At 36.2% G+C, this 20,797-nt stretch overlaps 1 protein-coding gene across 1 annotated transcript; it reads right to left on the minus strand.

The window, feature by feature from the left end:
- Positions 1 to 15: 15 nt before the first annotated feature.
- NDUFA5 (NADH:ubiquinone oxidoreductase subunit A5) lies at positions 16 to 20,184 on the minus strand. The gene is made up of 6 exons (XM_004741876.3): positions 20,064 to 20,184; positions 19,741 to 19,785; positions 15,672 to 15,788; positions 10,248 to 10,313; positions 6,781 to 6,899; positions 16 to 5,696 (listed from the first exon to the last, which is right to left on the minus strand). The coding sequence occupies exons 1-5, from the start codon at positions 20,082 to 20,084 to the stop codon at positions 6,798 to 6,800; spliced, it is 351 nt and encodes a 116-aa protein (XP_004741933.1). The 5' UTR covers positions 20,085 to 20,184; the 3' UTR covers positions 16 to 5,696; positions 6,781 to 6,797.
- Positions 20,185 to 20,797: the final 613 nt, after the last annotated feature.

Genomic DNA, 20,797 nt, shown 5'->3' on the forward strand with positions numbered 1-20,797 from the left:
GTTGTACACAGTAGGTGCCTACTTGCATTTATTAAAATTAGAACTTGGTTCTTAATTTTTCGGCAGTCAAAGAAAAAAACGGAGACAGGAGCTATTCCCTCTTTTAAGTCAGGAGAAGCAAAACTTTTGTTAATCACCTAATTGTAAAGGTTTTTTTTATCACTATAAATTCTTTAAGGTTTTTAAAGAAGCACATGTTATTGGGGAAAAGGATCAATTATGTTCCTATTGCAAATGTAGTGATAACTATCATGTGGCTTCATAATAATAGCTAATACTATTTGTTACTAAGCACTTCACATATATTTCTAATTTAACTCTTACAAGGATTTTATTGATTAACCTCACTTTACCAATGAGGAAACTAAGGCTCAGAGAGGTTTTGTAGGAGAGCCAGGATTAAACCCAAGCAGTCTGATCCCAGAGCCTCCATCCTAAACCACTATTTTATGCTGTTTGCTTTAACACCCTTTGATATTTAAGAGGCATGTAAGATTAAGTGATTAGTTTTTGTTGTCTGTAGTACAAATCCATTCTTCCGCCATAACATTCAGTCCTTTATAGCATTCTGCTGAAACTGCATTCTCATCTCCTCAATAACTTCCTAATGTCCAATTTCATTTTTCCCCAATGTCTTCATTCCATTTTATGACAGATTTCTTACCAGAACAATATAAAATATGCATTACATTCTCAAATATAACAAGCTTTAATAATGGTTTTAAATAAGAGCAGATGTGTTTAAATCACTTCATGAAGCCACCATGCGTAAAGAGCAAAGACGGGGGAAGCATTCATTTAACTGCTCGGGTTAGTTCTTCATGGGTAAACCAGGTAAATCATAATGTATCTTTTATTAGTAATGAGAATTCCACTGGTTCTAAAGACTCTTCTTTCTTGGTCTCTTTAAAATGTATTGTTTGTTGTCCTCAATGTTAGGGACAGTATGAAAAAACTGGGTTGAAGCATACAGGCAGGAGATGGAAGGAAGAAAACCTGGTGGTAGAGAACTTCTAAGTACTTCACAGTGTTAAGTGTGACTTGATAACCACTGTATGTTCCTATTTTATTTACGGTTGGCTGTGGAGATGATCTTATACAACTCAGTCTTACTATATGGGCCTAAATTGGTAGGCTTCTGAGGTAGTATCTGCAGGTGGAAATGGTTATTACTTAGCAAAATCCCCCCCCCCACACACACACATGCGCACATATTATATACACACAAATATATAATTGTTTGGTTACACAAAATAAATGTGAAAGCAAACTGAAAACAACCAATAGGAAAAAGGCTCTCAATTCTGAAAGTGGGTAAGTGATTTTTAAATTTCATTTTATATTTTACTTTTCACAATAAACTTGTGCATTTTCTCAGGATTTATTGCCCAAAATTACTTATCTTTTTCATGACACATCTACTTTTTATTTATCTCAGTTTATTTATATAATAAATACTTCTTTTAATGCACTTTTATTTCTACAAAGATGCCACCTAGTGGCTTTATGAAATCAAGCATCTCAAAGTATTTCCCATTGTTACAAATAAATAAGTTAGAGAAAATATTAGAATTTAGAAAACCTGAAAATTATGCCTTTGGATTAAATTTGGACCATACCTCTATGAGCTTGTTTAAAGAGACTATATAAATACAGATCCATAGTCCCTTTTCTGAAACTTTAAGGGACAGATATGTTTAAATTAATTCAGATTTTTTAAAGGTGATATGGGCATATACTGTATATTCTGTAACACTGTCAGTACATCTGGGGAAGTAATCCAGAATCAAATACATTAAGAATTCTGTGCAAAAATATATTCATATTCACACATTAAAGTGAGATAAAGATCACAAATAGCTTTATGTCAATTCAGGTCAGATTTTACTTCCAAATGAGTTATGAAAAAGTTTGGTTTTATCCAGGTATAGAAAAGAGAATGATGTGAAATATTCTGTCATACAATAGTGTGAGTATGAGAGGCATTTAGATTAATAGTATGAGTATGAGAGCCATTTAGAAATGCCTAAAATGGTCATCTGAAAAAGACATATTTGAAGATCACGAGAAATTCCAAAAAAGAATCTCTGCAGTGCTTTTCATTTATAGTCATAAACAGAAAGAGGTTAATTCATCATAAATTCCATCTAAGCACACTACAAAAACTTAGCTACTAATATAAACCGAAAGATCACTTTGAAAACTCGCTGTTAGAGCCGTCCGGGTGGCTCAGTGGGTTAAAGCCTCTGCCTTTGGCTCAGGTCATGATCCCAGAGTCCTGGGATCTGGCCCCACATCTGGCTCTCTGCTTGGCACGGAGCCTGCTTCCACTTCTCTGCCTACTTTTGATCTCTGTCAAATAAATCAAATCTAAAAAAAAATCTAATTTTATTTTAGACTTTATTTATTCTTTTGGCAGACAGAGATAACAAACTCCTTATTAGCAATGCGTGGCAAGGTAAATTTGAGTGTTATAGCACATTCAAAAATTTGTCTTGTGTGTGTGTGTGTGTGTGTGTGTGTGTGTGTGTGACTGGTATGTTCCCTTTCCCCTGCCCTATGGTTATGGAAGCATGAGTTGAAATGGCACCATCCTCAGCCCAGATCCCTTATGTAACTCTTTTGAGAACTGTCAACCTTCATTAGCCATGCACTATGAAAAAGAAACAAACTTCTGTTAAGACATTAGGATTTAGGGGTAACCTATTTGAATTCACTGTTTTTCTCACTATTTTCTTTCACTAAGTAGAGTTTTGGTTTATTCCCTCTCTAAATACTGAGTTTCAAATAAATTTCTCCAGTCCCTATCATAAATTCAAATCATGTATCACATTCCCACTTTGATTTCTTGTGAATTATATTAAAAATAAACATCTTCAGGGGTGCTTGGGTGGTGCAGTCAGTTAAGCATCTGCCTTCGGCTCAGGTCATGATCTTAGGGTCCTGTGATCAAGCCCTGCATCAGGCTTCCTGCTCAGCAGAGTCTCCTTCTGCCTCTACCCTTCACCCCCACTTGTGCTCTCTCTCTCTACTCTCTCTCAAAATCTTTTTAAAAAAGAAAATAAACTTCTTCATCCCCCTGTAAGCCAAACTTTTATGTTCTCATTTACCGCTTTCGCAAATCATTAGTGTTACTATTATTATAGCATAGGCTATCATCCCATTAAGTACTGAGTTCTAAAGGAAATTCTACCCTCAGATGGAAAATACTCATAGTATGTTACTCGATTTGCTGCTTTACCCTAGACACCAGAACACACTCAGACAAATGGTTTCTCTAACTCCTATTTGTTTATATAACCATAGAGCCTGGGAGGAAAAAGAAAAAGTGAGTATTAGCCAAGATATGGGTATTTTCCCATAAAGAACATTGTTGATTTCCTCCCTTTGACAGAGAAAACATTTAGGTGCAGGATATGTCTTCCAGCAATTGAGGCCTGATGTAGGTAACAGGGAAATGGCAACTCTCAAACAGTCTGCTCTGCCTTTGGAGCACATGTGAAGCAAGGTCCTTTAAGACCTGAAAATCTTGGCTTTGGAAAACAGTGAAACTGATCTCTTAGACTTCATGGAAGAGTTCCTGGATATACAGAAGAACATAAACTATCTGGAACACCATCCTGAAAGCAGAAGGAATTCCAACAGGAATCTGTTTCAAAAGCCTGCTAAAGCATCAGGTGAAGACTTAACTTCTGAAGGCAACACAGCAACCCTCCCATTGTACGAGGTCCCAAAGTCAGCTATGAAAGACTGATCTTACTTTTATCTAGTATGCTAATCCTCACTGCCATGCTTGAAAATAAATCCGCTTTCCATTATAATAGCAGCAAAAAGCTCAATTAGCTTCACTTCTTTAACTGCACTTTAAGATTAGAAAAGGGAATGATGATGGTAAGCTCCTTTTCTTCCATCCCCCAATTCTGAGAAGCTGGGGTGTGGGGAGGAAGTAGAAAAATGGAGAATGACAGGACACACGAAACCTGAGGCCTGGTGGCTCCCAATGGCTGCCACTGCTGACATCACAGCCTTTCTACTCAGATAAGACCACTTCTGTAACTTCTGGTGTGGAAATGATGGCACCCCCCAACGCTGAGCCTTACTTACTCCAGTGGGTGCCACATACCATTAGCCCATGATAGTCATAGTTTATACCTGTTACCTTTATGACATTATTACTACTTCTTTGATCTCTCAAAATCATTACAGGTTGAACAAAAAATTATGTATCATCCTAGATACAAATTATTTCTATCCCAAAGGAAAGAATGGGATAAATTTGAATATTCTGCACTCAGTTCACAGATAGAAGAAAGGGAATGTCAACTTTGCTGCCACTTTCTTGTTTGCAAAGCTCAAACTGATTAGCTTCTTTTCCTTTTGAAGTGTCTGTTGTGTGATTAATCTGAATGAAACCTAAAAAGCCTAGGAGGAATTGAAATGGGCCATTCTGAAAATTACTCAAATTAGTCTAGAAGCCACTCAGCAACACTGAGTATCTTTAAATGGAAGAATCACTTGTAAAGAGATCAGGAAAGCCTAATCTGGACGTTATAGAGCAACCAGAAAATTTTTTGAAGGAGTAAAAACTATCAGATGTAAGGTGTATGGGCAGTTGGAATGGCAGTTAATAAATGTAGAAACATGCCCCACACAAAAATGCCTTTTAAATACCTATCCCATTTATATTATCAACCTATAATCCATATGAAGATTTTTCTACAAAATGAAATCCAGTTTACTATCTTTGTTCCTATTTGTTCTTTATAGTCATTTTGACAAAACAAATCATGAAAGCAAGAAATAGGTTATTTTAGTACAGTCCCTATGGTATAGGCAGGAGTGACAGCAATGCAAGAATATTCATAAAAATAATATAATGGTTAGGAACATGAGTTCTGTAGCAAGACTCCCAGATTCAAAATTTAGCTCCACATCTTACTAGCTAGCTACAGGACCTCGGTTCATTATTACACCACTTATTCACCTGTTTTTCCAAGGTGCCTGTGTTGCCTATAGTGGCCTATGATTCCAGAACAGTACTCACACTGAATTTTGGTTTCCTTATCTGGAGAAATGGAGATAATTTACATGATCACTCTTTTAGGAGTTGTAGTGCAGATTTAAGAGTAAAATTAGTCAAGTACTTAGACCGGTACCTGGCAAACATTAACAAATACTAGTTATTATTATTATATTATTACTATACTACTACTGTTCTACCACTAGCATTTCTAATGCAAACATCAATATGGTTCCCTTTTTATTAGCTACAGGAACCCGGTTTGTAAAATACATGATGCCCAAGAATCGTGGGAGGTGAGACTAGAAAGTCTGAGAGAGACATCAAGCCATCTTTGTGTTCATGTGCTCAAAGGACCTAAAAAACAAGTGGTTGATTAGGAAATCAGCTTAAATTATCTATACAGATATGCTTTAAGATCATGTATTTTTTTTTTACATCTATAAGTATATATTATATTTAAAGCAAGTATTTAGGACTGAAAAGGAAGTTATAAATCATAAGTTCTACTTTTTTTTTTACAAAGGAAGAAATAGGTCAATCTGAGAGGTTGACAACTTGCCTCCACTTGAGCTCTTGATGGCACTGGAACCATGGGATGAGAACCCCTGGACCTCTGACTCCCTCTAAAGCTTTTCCACTTTCCCCGCAGAAGCCTTCTCTTGCATTCTGACTGCTGAAAAGTAATTCAATCCACCTCAATTAATGCTTATTTACCATTCAATTTACAGCTCTGTAAGGGAAGAAATATATCAGAAAAAAAAATTTTTCTCATTCTGAAAATTCTGAATGATTCTGCTTTGCCACAAGGGATAGCAAAAGACACAAAAACATATGTGTACAAACACACACAAAAGTACTATCTTTGAAGCTAAAAAATACCAAATTTAAGTACTGAGGACATGTGAAAAATAATTTATGCCAACTGTTTCTTTCCTTGCCTGAATTAGCATTTATCTTAGGTTTGATACTCAACTACACTCAATATTGGAAACTTAGTGAAAACTACCTCGTGATTCCACTTTGAAGTTACAACCTATGTATGACTAAGATGTTCTGAATATAAACCTATCTGTATGTCAGATAAACTTTAGAAACTCTTGATATCTCTCCTTTTACATATACTCAATCTCTATCCTGTAAGCTTTGGTTAATCAAGAAAACTAAAGGCTAAGAAACAGAAAGCCAACTTCTTTAAATAACACAAATGGAAAAGCTTTTCCAACTACCACTGTAAGAAATTTTTTCTTTCAAGAAAGACATTTTTCTTTTAAATACCAAATCAATTTCCTCAACTGTACAACTATAATTTGATGGCTTTTACTCTTACTACTTCACTTTAGTGACCTATAAATTTGTCTAAACAATAATAATAACTATCTTTCCTGGTTTTTTTGTTTTTTCAGGATAAAAATCATTAAATGATCTGTTGAAGACACCACTATAAATACTTAACATTTTTGTTATGGCTTCTGTGCTGAAAATCTACAGGAATTTTTCCAATTAACTTTCAAATCTTTCTACAACCTTTCCGTAAAAAAAAGGCAAAAAACAAATAACAAAAAAATCTTTGAGATAATTTAAATGAATGCTTTACATATCAAAAATGGATTCACAAGAACCTATTACCATAGTCATCAATTTTAAGAAGTGTCCTAAATATGTTCCATATTAGTTTTCTTGATTATAAGATGTCAATAATATAGAAACATTTTTAATATAACAGAACATTTAATTACATCCATTTCCCATCAACACACCAATCATTTAATGATGATTATATTGGCCATTTCCATTGGTTGGCAGGAGGCTCTTCCACTAAAGGCTCCCATGGTTTCCACTGTAACATTTTTCTTGCCAGACTTAGTTCATTTTCAGCCTGTTAATAAAAGTTTTTTAAAAAATTATTTGATTACACTAATAGATATTTATCATAGCTAATGATTGAAATACAGTTATTAAAACCATTTTCATGTTACTACCTAATAAGCTATTCTACCATCAAATGTTGAACACTATTAATAAAATTATCTTAATTCTCATAGCTACATAATTATGAGCAAGAAAGGATGGCTTTTGATATTTTCTATATGATTAAAATTTGCTATTAGAGTGTTCAAAAATTTACTTTGTGAATTTTCAATCTTAATTGTCTGTTTCATCATTAGACTATAAATTCTTTGAGAATGAGAAGAATATCTCTTATCTATGTCAATGGCTTTCAAGCTTTATTTTATCATGGCCCACAGTAAAACACAACAAATTCTACTAAAGGATCCATTATATGCACATAAAACTATCATTACCTTTACTAGCTAGGATACATTATTTTCTATTATTTTTTTTAAATGCTAGTCATAACCCATCTAACTGACTTCCTGACCCATAATCACTTGACCCACAGTTTGTAAAACAATGATCTATGGAGTGTAGAATATCATAGATGCACAAAATTTACTGATTGAATTAATTTCATTAGTCAGATTATGTTACATTTAACTTTTTCCCTTCAAAAAAATTTATAACTATTTAACAAATATTTTAGGTTCTTTTTATTTCACATTTTTATACAACAAAAAGACCTATGACAAGTCCTGCTAACTTAGAAGAACACTGTTAAACACTTGTCAGGATGTCAGAAAAGGAATTCAAATACAGAGTAAGTGCCAAATTCCATCACAGACTGTAATTCTTTAAGAAAGGCAATGCCTCATTTATGCCAGTGGGGCAAAACCGCCAATCTATGTTTAGCATCAAGTCTAAAATGTATACAAACAATGAGTTAAAAAGCAGATTAATAGCAGTCTGAGGATAGAGGGATTTACTAATACTAAAATGAGAAAATAGTATAAATACTAATTAAAAATATCTCTAACGATGGCTATTTCCCTGACAGCCCTTTGGCCTGGGTCTGTTGACCATTCATGCTTTCTTTAAGCCCCAAAGGCATCGTGTAGTGTGGGGAGGGTACCTAACCTTTTGGCATCATGAGGTCAACCCCATTTCAGGTAGCTGGACTCAGCTGCATGAGACCGCTATTGCCATTCCTGCTCTCTTCCTTACTTCTAACACAGTATCGTTTCCTTCTTCTATCATCTCTCTAAAAATGGGCTGTCAAAAATAGTAGCTACTGGGGCACCTGGGTGGCTCAGTGGGTTAGGCCTCTGCCTTCAGCTCAGGTGATGATCTCAGGGTCCTGGGATCAAGCCCCGCATCTGGCTCTCTGCTCAGCAGGGAGCCTGCTTCCCCCACTCTCTCTGCCTGCCTCTCCGCCTACTTGTGATCTCGCTCTCTGTCAAATAAATAAATAAGATCTTAAAAAAAAAATGGTAACTACCTACATGTGACTACTGACTAGGCATCTTTAATGCAGCCAGTTCAAACTCAGACATGCTCCAAGTATAAAATACAAAAAAGATTTTAAAGACTTAGTATAAAAAAGAATATAAAATATAACAATATTTTTATATTGGTTATAGGTTTCAATTAATGTTTTAAATATTTTAGGTTAAGTAAAACATTACTAAAATTCAACCTTAACACTGCCTATGGAATTGTGGAGATGGCACAGCTGACTTAAAAATAGCTATTGCACCCTGAAACTATAACTGCATAATAAATTTATGTGTAAGTTAAACTAATCATGATCAAAGTGAGATGTGACAAAAAAGAAAGGAAGAGGAAAAGGACAATTGTAAGTTAGGCAGTAAATTGCCATATGGTACAACAGCTGGTGAATGAATAGAAGGCCAAGAAAATAGGCCTTTGAATGACTAAAATAGTCTACATTCATAAAAGGCTGTATGAATGCCCTATTCCTCTTTTAACAGAGCCATCTAACAATTCTTTTGAATTTGTATATCATGTCTGTTGGTGATATACCTCCCTAATGACCAATACTTGCCCACTATATCCTTTTACTTGTCCTTTAATAAAACTGAAGAAATGGTTTTATTTTCTTTAAATTAAAAAAAAAAATTAAATGAAACAGAATTGAGTGTCAGATGGCGTCTAAGAGTAGACGTCTAAACCTATAATACTGTGGCAGGGAGGTGGGTGGTGAAGTGGTGGGGCAAAGCAGGGAATGTGATTTGACCAAATAAAAATTTAAAATATCTTTACATATGAGAGAAAATATTCAGTTGAAGTCAAAAGGCAAAGAAGAGACTGAAAAAATGTACAGATAATATAGCAAAAGTTTAAGGTTAATATCTCTTTTATTTTAAAAAACATTCAAAGAAATATAGAAGATAAATGTTAATAAATAAATAAAATCTTTTTTTTTTAAGATTTTATTTATTTATTTGACACACAGAGAGAGAAACCGCAAGTAGTCAGAAAGGCAGGTAGAGAGAGAGGGGGAAGCACACGCTCTGATGAGCAGAGAGCCCAATGCGGGACTCGATCCCAGGACCCTGCGTTCATGACCTGAGCCACCCACACACCCTAAATAAATAAAATATTAAGAAAAAACAAACGACAGAGTAAATACATGAATGATGTAATATATAAAACACAAAATACAAGAACATATTTTAAGCTTAACCTTATTAATAATTGGGGGAAAAAATGCACAACTTAAAAAAAGGCACAGGGGGCGCCTGGGTGGCTCAGTGGGTTCAAGCCTCTGCTTTCGGCTCAGGTCATGATCCCAGGGTCCTGGGATCAAGGCCCACATTGGTCTCTCTGCTCAGCAGGGAGCCTGCTTCCTCCCCTCTCTCTGCCTTCCTCTCTGCCTGCTTGTGATCTGTCAAATAAATAAATAAAATCTTTAAAAAAAAAAAAAGGCACAGATGTGTTAATCAAAGTAAAATATAAAAATACATTTTCATTTTATGATTTGTGATTCAAAAAACCTGTATTTCTCTATATTAAAAATATATGAAGCCTTTAAACACAAAAGTATGTATCTAAAAAGATAAAATTATTCAAATAATAGTAATATTGTGTTACTACTTTGAACTAAAGGCTAAGAGAGTAAATTTAAGGTGTATCCAACTCCAAATCTCCAACAGAAGCCTCATAAATTCAAACTATAATTACTGATAAATATTTAATTGATTTATACATGACAGAACTATTTCCTATATGCAATTATTCTTATATTTGAGAGTTGATTAAATAAAGAAATTTAGGTTTTTTTTTTTTCTGGAAAGTCAGTTTTGTGTCTCTAAGTATTGTGCCTCTGACCATTTAAAGCCAAACAGCTATTCAACTTTTTATTTACCTGAAGAATAACCTCTTCTAGTTGGCCACACTGAAGTTGGTCTTCTAATTTCTTAACATCTGGTTCCTACAATTTAAGGGAAAAAAAGAAAAAAAGATTTAAACAAAGAAGCACAATATCTAAATGTTTCAATATCCTAATTAAAAGACCCAAATATAAAATAGCACTTATTATAGCAAACATAATTAATTTTTATTTTATTAAGCCCTTACTAATGTTTGCCAAATATCTGGTGGAAACCCATTTCATTTACTATTTTATTGTTTTTCTGTCTTAATATTAACTTGCTTATCAAGAGTAAGAAATATGATGTCCACCTCAGTCTTTCTAAAAATACAGATTTTAGGGCACCTGGGTGACTCAGTTGTTAAGCATCTGCCTTTGGCTCAGGTCATGGTCCCAGGGTCCTGGGACTAAGCCCCACATCAGGCTCCCTGCTCAGCAAGAAGCCTGCTTCTCCCTCTCCCACATATCCTGCTTGTGTTCTCTCTCTCACTGTGTCTCTCTGTCAAATAAATAAATAAGTAAAATCTTTTAAAAATAAATAAATAAAATCCAGATTTTAAAATACTACTTTATTTTCTTAGTATTTCCTTTATTTCCTCTGAGAGCATTAGTATTCAAAATAAATGCTACTCTTCAACCCAGAATTCCACTCTTAGGTATATACCAAACAGAAAAGTATAATACATTAACCAAATGGCACGTTCAAGAATGTTCACAGCGGCACAAATTATAACCCCAAACTAGAAATAATTCAAATAATCATATATAGAATTAATTAATATAGTATTTAGATATAACCGAATACTACCTAACGAGAATACATGAACTACAGCTAGATGCAAGAACATGGATGATTCTCTCAAACATAATAGTAAATGAACGAAATCACACACAGAAAAGCACAGACTTAGATTCCATTTATAGAAAGTAAAAAACCCGGTGACATGAACCTATGGTGTTAGAGGTCAGAAGAGTAGTTATCTTTAGGAGGGCACTAACTTGGAGGGTAAAAAGAGAGGGTTTGGGCATTCTGAAAATGTCCTCTGATTTGGTATTAACATGGGTGTGATTACTTTGTGAAAATTCATCAAGCTCTACACTTACGATTTCTGCATATTTCTTTTGTACATTATTCTTCAATAAAATAGAAAGAAATAGAAAAGAAATGCTTATAATTAAAATAGAAAATTAAAATAAAATTAAAATTAAAATAGAAAAGAAATGCTAATATGTTACCTAGAAAATACAATGACATATATTTATTGCTAGTAAACTGAGCTTTGTGAGATCCAGAAGCCATGTTCTATACATTTTACACATATGTAAGGTGTAAAAAGGATGGTCTTTTGACCCACAAAAGGAATGAAAAGAGAAAAAAAAACAAAAGATATTTTCTACAGGAACTGGCACGTTCCTGCTTCAGGGCATCTGCTGGCTAACCAGGGATATGTGCATGGCTTGTTCCTTCACTTCCATCCAAGTTTTAGCTCATGTATCACCTTCTTAGTGAGGACCACTCTTGATAGTAACTTATACTGTGGTAGGTTAAATAATGCCCCTCAAAATGTCTATGACCTAATCCCTAAAACCTATTAATGTTACCTTGTGGGGCAAATACTTTGCAAATGTAATTAAGAATCCTGAGACAGAGATTATCCTAAATTATCCAAGTAGGCCCTAAATACAATTACAGAAATCCTTTAAAGACAGAGGCAGAGTGAAATGATGCACAGAGAAGAGAAAGTAATGTGACCACAGAGGCAGAGATTAGAATGACAAACCAAAAATGCTGAAAGCCACCAGAGCTGCAAGTGTCAAGGAACAGGTTCTACCCTAGAACCTCTAAAAGGAACGCAGTCTTGTCAATACCCTGATTTGGGCCCTTGGTACTAATTTTAGGATTTTTGGCTTCTGGAAATGTAAAAGAATAAATTTCTATTGTTTTAAGCCGCCAAGTTTATTAGGACAGGCAGAGGAAACAAATATATATCGTAACATCCCTCATCACCTATATACACATCATTCTCTTTTCATTTTCCTTCACTTCATTTAACTACTTTCTAACATGCTATTTAATGTACTTCTTTATTAACTTACTTACTTCTTTGCCTGCCACCATTAATGTGTAATCTCCAAGAAGGCAGGGATTTTTATCTACTTTGTTCCTGGTCATATAGGCACTGGCTTCCATCCCTACAAACTTACATGGCATATAAAAGGCATTCAATGTTTCTTGAATAAATGAAAATAGAAAAGAAGGTGGAGGAAAGCAGATGAACATGTTTGAGAAAGACTGGTTAACTCAGAATTAACTGAGCTTTAAAGCCGAACTCCAAAAGCAAAACAGGAAAGGTGGTCACTGTTAAGAGACCCAGGAGAGTGAAGAAAAGAAGGCAAAGAAGGTTCAGTATTTCCAACTCAAGAGAATCCTGTGCTAGGAAAACAATTCAAAATTTGTCTTACTGAAGGTAAGTTAATAATATGACTTCTATTTAACAGTGACAGAACGTCCTTAAACTTAATAAGCTACCATGTACTGATCACCATGTGCTTGCAACTGTGTTAAACATTGTACATAATTACCTCATTCAGTCCTAACATTAAGTATTTAAGTAGGTATTATACTCGAATTTTAGATGAGGAAACTGAGAAAAAGAAATGGACAATATGCCAATAGTCACTCAGCAAATACATATTAGAGCTGAGATGAAAATTTTGGACAGGCCACAAACCAATACTTTTCACCAATATCCTACCTCCCTAGTATAATCTGAAAAAATATTTACTTTTATTTCCATTTCAGGCTTAGTAAATAGATATTTTATAATCATAACAATATTTACTGAAGACTTCATATAGGACTCTATTGAGGGTTAAAAATCTGTAATAATTTTACCAAAAACAGGAATGAGGATACAACTATTATACGGTGCTTGGGATTATTAAAACTATTTGTATGAAGCCTTTTGGATAGACAAAAATTTCTATAGGATCTTATATAAGCACCAGGCACTATGCTCAATTCTTGGGACACAAAGAGGAATGCAAGCATCAATCATAAGTAGCTTATGGACTAGTAGAGAAGTCATAAATAAAATACAGTGTGACAGGTACAATGTAAGAAAAGCAAGGAAGTTGTTAATCTCTACTTAGGAAGATAAGAAAAGGCTTTACATAGTTAGTAACGGATCTTGAGGCCTTGAATAAGCCAGAAAGACAAGGTAAGGGTATTCCAGGAAGAAGAAAATACAAAGAAACACAATAATAAAATTACATGTAAATCACGAAATTATCAGCTGTTTGGTATTGCTGAAATTTAGGGTATGAAATTGGAAATGACAAGGTAAGATTCAGAAGATAACCCAGAGTCAGACATTGGAGCACCTTCCATACCACTCTAAGGACTTTAACATGTAAGTCAGTGGTTCCCAAACCTGGCTGTACATCAAAGAAAGGCTTGGAGATAAAAGCAGTTAGGAGAGTTTCATACAACTAACTCAGCAAAAATTCTTAAATTCTGCATCTGAGAAACACTAACCAAGAAACCACAGGAAGAACCTGGATCAGATTTATAGACTGGAAAAAAAAAAAAAATCATTCTATTGGCAGTGTGGGGCATATAATGAATTATGATGGAACTACACATGGACCGGTAAGTTAAACAGCAATTAAAAGAGCCCAAGTCAGAGAAAACTATTTTAACTAGTAAGTGAAAGTAATGACAGTAAACTCTTCTTTGGTGGACACTGGATAAGAGAGAAAAGAAAAAGAGGGCAAAAATAAAGGAAGATATAAAGATAAGAATTTTCTTTTTAAGAAAATACATTTTGAGGCTGTCTGAAAGTTAATTAAATCCGTGGATAAAAGGGAAATAGAGAAAAACGATTAAAGTGGGATAAGGTTATGGAGAAGGAAAGCAGAGAAAGACTCAAAGAGCTTTACCTCATGAAAAGAGAAAGGGAAATTTCTTACTCTGTGATGGAAAAAAAAAATGCGAAGCCCGTTTTACCTTAAGGAAAACATGAAATCAAAAGAAATGTTGAACTTCCCCTTATAGACTTTAATCTGTAAGCCACTTTCAGAATTGCCAAGCTAAGAATAAAAGTTCTAAATCAAACTGTTTTGCTGCATACCTAGGGAAAAATAATTATTCTCTTTGGACTACAGAGCATGGTAACATAATAATAAGAAAAATGTATTAGGACCACTTATTACTTACATGTAAATTACTTTTAGAGTTTGAACACTTCTGGAAAATTACAAAAGTCCATGAAATAATTGCTAGTGTGAAAATTTAATAATTGAGAAATTTAATTGTACAATAGTGCAATATAGTTTGGTATAAAAGAACTAGTAGCAGTCTATGGTGTGTCTGGCTAGGGCCTTTGATTTAAAACCTATAAAATGGGCGCCTGGGTGGCTCAGTGGGTTAAGCCACTGCCTTCAGCTCAGGTCATGATCTCAGGGTCCTGGGATCGAGTCCAGCATCGGGCTCTCTGCTCAGCAGGGAGCCTGCTTCCTCTTCTCTCTCTCTGCCTGCCTCTCTGCCTACTTGTGATCTCTCTCTGTCAAATAAATAAATAAAATCTTAAAAAAAAAAATAAAACCTATAAAATGCTTCTATTAGTCTGCTAGGGCTGCCAACAAAATACCACAGACTCTATGGCAACAGAAATTTATCTTCTCACAGTTCTGGAGACTGTTAGCCCAAGATCAAGGTGCAAGAAGGTCAGTTTCTAATGAAAGCTTTCTTTCTGGCTTGCAGATAGTTACTTTTTCATTGAGTCCTCACATGGCTGTCTCTGATTATAAGGACACTAATTCTACTGAATCAGGGCTCAATCTTAGGACCCCATTAACCTTAATTACTTCTACAGATGTTCCACCCACACTGGAGAGGGGTTAGGTCTTCAGCATATGAATGGGGGGAGGGGACAGAGTCAGTTCATAACAATGTTTGATACAATTTTTGGTAATTAAGAGACTGACTTGGTCCTCTCTGCAACAAAGCACTTATTTTTGAGAATTTTTTTTTAAACACAACAGACATTTTTTGTTTTGCTTTCATTCTTCTCTACACTGAAACTAGAGAAAAGAGGTAAGGATTATTATATCTATAGATAAGTCAATAATCAACAAAGGACTTGATCAGGAAGAGAGGTAAAAAGAACAATGTGAATTTAGAGAAGAGACCTAATGTGGTTATTTCACTATGGTATTTAACAGTGGCTTGCACATGGAATGCATTTAGTAAAAAGGAATTTGCTGAATGAAGGGACAAAGGATGGAAGGAAAGCAAAGAATAGAAAAGAGCAAAGTATATTCCATATGTGGAATATGCAAAAAATAAACAACTTTTTTGTTAATATTGCATTGAAACCATATATCCAAGAAAACAAAATCAAGTCAGCTACTTACCGCTTTAACCATACTCAGCTTCTCATTTGTAATCTGTTCTGTGTACTTCCTATATGCTGCATTTTTAGGAATTTGCTCAAGAACATCAAGAATCTTTGTGTACAATATTCTTAGCCTCTGAAAAGACAAATCATATACATTTCCAGTTTAAAATATCATCTTAAGATTCAACAGAATACTTCAGAAAGTCTCACAAATTACAAAAAGGCAAAACAAAACAAAAACCCCTCACATCTGTTTTTTAAAAAGCATTTAACTCTTCCTTGTTGAAATTTCTTCATGTCTATGCACTATCTATCACCTTTATAACTGAGGAAAAATGTGAGTACAGTTGATTCGTGGACAATGCTGGGGTTGGGGGCCAGTCCCTGGCATGGTTGAAAATCCACGTATAACTTATGACTCTGCCAAAACTTAACTAGTAGGCTACGGTTGACTAGAAGCCTCACCAATAACACAAACAGTTGGTTAACATATATTTTATATGTTGTATGCATCATATATTATATTCTTACAATAAAGTAAGTTAGAGAAAAGAAAATGTTATTAATAAAGTCTTAAGGAGGGGCACCTGGGTGGCTCAGTGGGTTGGGCCTCTGCCTTCAGCTCAGGTCATGATTTCAGGGTCCTGGGATGGAGCCCCCCATTGGGCTCTCTGCTCAGCGGGGAGCCTGTTTCCCACCCCCCACCCTACCGCCCCCTCCTCTGCCTACTTGTGATCTCTCTCTCTGTCAAATAAATAAATAAAATCTTTAAAAAAAGAAAGAGAAAGTCTTAAGGAAAATACACTTATAGCACTGTACTGTATTTATTGAAAAAAAATGTGCATATAAGTAGACCCAAGCAGTTCAAACCTGTGCTATTCAAGGGTTAAATGTAGAAATACGGATATTTTTCACATTGCATGAACAACAGAAGTTGTATATAAGCCAAAGGTATGATACTAAGTAAAAATAAAACTGCATTCTAACTTATTACTAATGATCTAATCTGAAAATCAACTCATTTACTAAATCATTATTTCTCAAATTGAGATTCTAAGCACTACAAAATCAGATTTTTTTTTCAATTTTTCTTATCTGAATTTCTGCATAAGTAAAACAAACAACAATCATCAGGATGATCAAATTTAACTAAATGTAGTCCTAATACTTCAGCTTATGATAACTGAGTTGGTATCATGTGAATGAAGGTTTCACCACAGGCTTAACAGGAAAGTAACAAGAGAACTGAATCACTGTACAGCCTGTATTGAAGCACACTGAACTTCAAGTTCACACACAGCAGTCTGGATAAAGTCACATGTAAGAAGCTGTGATAGCAGATGCTAATTCACAAATGTTCACAAGTAGTAAGTATAATCATAAATACACATACATGATAAAGAATTTTTTATTATTTCTTTGTATTTAATTTGAAATGTTTTAGTTTAATTGTATAAAATCCACAGGTGCTAATACCTAGTTTCATTCATATATATTCACAATATACATTATGAATAAACAAATAAACCTTCAGGGCTTCTAAGAATTGCTTTTCTTAAAAAGTAATCTGCATATTTAGACATTATTTAGACATTTGATACAACGTTCCATAAGAGAGTATTTTTTAACTATACTAATGTAGAAATTATCAGAGAACATATAATCTGAATTATGCATGGGTTTTCAGCCTCATTTCTTCTTAATTTTAGCAAAGGATATGGCAATTGAGAGGTCAAGTTAACAGACTTGGGTTCTAAAATGGAGATGTTAATAATATCTGCTTCATAGGTTGTTGTATAGCTTAAAACAGTATCTGGCACCCATTAACATTCAATAAATCTTAGCATTACTGTTCTATTGGAGGGAGTCACTTCAGCAGGTATCAGAGTAAAGTTCAAAAAAAAGAAGTGTCTGAGATAGACCTGGAGGAATGACAGGACTTGGACACTTAAAGATGTAGGAAAAGACAACCTTACACATGGAATACACACATAGGACTGAATTGCAAAAATAAAAGGAATATAAAGTAATTAGTATATAGTTCTAGTTTCCTGTGACTTTGCTGCCCAATAGTCACTGGCCAAATATGGTTATCAAACACTTGAAATGTGGTTAGAACTAAAAAGTGCTATAAACACAAATACACAGTGGATTTTGAAGATCTAGTATTAAAAAAGAGTATAATATATTAATTTTTATATTGATTATATACTGGAATGGACATTTTATTAAAATAAATAAAACATTAACATGTTTTAAATATATTAAATAAAATTACTAGTTTTTACCTTTTTCTGTATTAAAAAAAGTGAGTCCTAGAAAATTTAAAATTACGAACAGAGTTTATATTTATAACCCACATTATATTTTTATTGGACAGCATGTGGCTAGAATATAGAACCGTGAGTTCCGTTTTAGACAATAATGAGTCATTATGAACTCTTAAGAACTACACAACATTCACTTAACAAACCTTATCTTTACTGAGCACATACCATGTGCTCATCCTAGTTCTAGCAGTGAATAAAATAATAAAAAATCCCTGCCTTCATGAAAACCTACCTTCTAATAGAGAAAGTCAATGAGCAAGATAAATTACTAGAATTCGGAATGCTAAATAGCGGTCTGGAGGGCCTTTATTAGGACTTCTCTACTGCAAGTGAAATCAAAAGCCAGTGGAGGGTTCCGCTGAGAGACATGACCAGACTCATATGTGTCAAGCTGACTCTAGCTTGGTTGAAAAAGACTAAAGTGAAGCCGTGACAAAGAAGGAAAGGCAGTTAGGAAGCAAATGCTTCAGCTTGATGATGGTAGCTGAGAACACTGTAGCAGCAGAGGAGATGGTGAGAAGTACTCAAAATCTGGATATATGTTAAAAGTAGAAACCTAGAGGATGTAACTAAGTCCTAACTGTGGGGTGTGAGCAAGAGAGAGAAATTAAACATGGTTTCAAGGTTTCTGACCTGAGTGAGTACAAGAATGGAAATGCCATTCATTGAGGTAAGCAAGCCTGAAAGAAGAGCAGATTTTACACAGAAGAACAGGAACCCAATTTTGGACATTTAAGTTTGGGTTGCCTGACATTCAAGTGGAGATATCCACTAAGCAATTAAATAGAGAAGACTCTCATAAGGAGAGGTCCCTGCTTGGTACAGAAATCCAACAGTTATCAGTGTATAAATGGTATTTAAAACCACTAGATTGGGTCCAGACAAGGAGACAAATATAAGCAGAAGAAAGTTCCAAGAACTAAGTCTTAGCACTCCAAAATTTGTAAGTGGGGATATGAGAAATAACCAGAATAGGAGGAGGAGAAGAAAGTAAAGTGGGGGGGGAGGGAAATAACCAAAAAAGCAGGAGACTGAGGTGTCCCCAAGCCCCAAATGCTTGATGGGAGACAGCGCCAAATGTGGCAAGTGCTGTTAATGGGTCAATTAAGATGAGAAACGTGAGGTGACCGTTGGATTTAGCAGCACGGAAATCATGGTGATCTTGAAAAGGGCAGTTGTAGCCAAATCTGAGTGAAGTGATTCAAAGGGAAGTAAGAGACAATGGAGACAGTTAAGTACAGATAACTCTTTCCAATCACCTATAAAGGGGAGGAGAGAAATGGTGTGATTACTCAAGGCAGGTCAGGGATAGCGGGAGGAGGTTTTTGAAGTGTTTTAGATGGAAGCCTTGCCACTAGAAGGGAAAACTGATGACACAGGGGTTAGTTGCCAGAGCGATATATTCCGTAAGCCAGAGTGTGCTGGAATCTGAGGCACCTAAGGCAGAAAATGTGAAGCGGGGGTTAAGGTGGAAAATGGAGCTACAGGGACGGGAGGGCCCTCCAACAAGTACAGGCGAAGCCACAGACGGCTACGGAGAAACTGGCAAGGGAAGTGGCTGAAGAACGAGGTCGGGGGGGCACGCACGACACCAACACACGGCACCGATCAACGAAGTGGGCACTGCTCGGTCTCAAGACAGCTCTCGGGCTGAGCTGTAATTTCAGGCTTGAAAGTCCACATCCCCCTGGTCTTTCCAACAAGGTCACAGCGCTCTGGTCGTCCTCGCGCTGTCAGGAATGCAGCAGCACGTACCTCGTGCGGACTCTCACAGACAGCCAATCCCACAAGGCCGGTGGTCTGTTCGGAAACAAAACACGAGTCACGCTGCAGACAATTCCGCGCAAAACCACCAGTCCCCCGGCTAAAACCGGCCGAACCCTGCGATCGGTCTCTCAGAGCCACTAGTTTGGGGCGGAGCTACGAAATCCGTCATCTCTGAGGACACAGCTGAAGGAGTCCCCCCCAAACCCCGGCAAGCCCGCGCCAGTTCCGGCCGTCACCCGCGGGATGAGAGGCTTTCGGGCTGACTCTACCCCCACGACCGAAAGTCCAACAGTGACCTCCAGTCACCTTACCTTCTTCAGCAAACCCGCCATGACAGCGCCGACAGGACGGGGACGCGCAGCCCTCTGGGAACCTCGCTCAGACCCGCTCAATCCACCACCGAGGCCGCCACACCGTCACCTTGGAAACAGACTCGGTCAGCCTCGCTCGGGATTTCCACCGGGGCAAAGGCTGTACCCCGCCCGTTTCTACGCGGAAAATGGACGCATGCGCAATGAGTACACGAGCGTCTAAAGCAGGCGCTGGAGGAAGCTGGTGTGTGTTAGCTGGGTTGAGTCTCGGCTCCTGCCCTTAACTGCCTTTGACGGCTTGCCCAAAGGCAGAGGGGAAATACTCCAAATCTCCAGAAAGCTGTGACAGAACCTGCACTCGGCTTAACCTTTGGCGAATTCCTCAACCTCCCTTCCACGATGCAGCGTTTAGTAAAATGAGAGTGGTTCTCTGGAGCTATCATATCATCTAAGTGATCGAGTAGCAGCAAGGGTTAATTCATAGCGCAAGCATATCAGTATTCTCGGTCTAATGCGCCAAAGCATTTTGCAGTGTGAGGCCATTTCCTATCTCAACCCTTTTCCACTTCACCTTTCGGAAGTACATCATCCACTTTTCCTCAGGTGAAGTGACAGCAGACCACACCACTTCTCCCCCACTTACCTCTGCAGACGTTCATCGAGTACGCATGATGTGTTAGTTACCGGGACATAATTTGTAAGACGGGATCCTACATCCTGGAATTTACTGAACC

Source organism: Mustela putorius, unplaced genomic scaffold (genome assembly GCF_011764305.1).
Source record: "Mustela putorius furo isolate JIRA1106 unplaced genomic scaffold, ASM1176430v1.1 tig00003845_pilon_pilon_pilon, whole genome shotgun sequence".
In the NCBI taxonomy this organism is placed as follows: domain Eukaryota; kingdom Metazoa; phylum Chordata; class Mammalia; order Carnivora; family Mustelidae; genus Mustela; species Mustela putorius.

Coding starts and splice junctions, on each gene's coding strand:
- NDUFA5 (XM_004741876.3), bottom strand. CDS start 20,084: ATGGCGGGTTTGCTGAAGAAG. Junction 19,786..20,063: donor TGGCGGGTTTGCTGAAGAAG/GTAAGGTGACTG, acceptor GTTTCCGAACAG/ACCACCGGCCTTGTGGGATT. Junction 10,314..15,671: donor AGCTGAGTATGGTTAAAGCG/GTAAGTAGCTGA, acceptor CTTAAATTGTAG/GAACCAGATGTTAAGAAATT.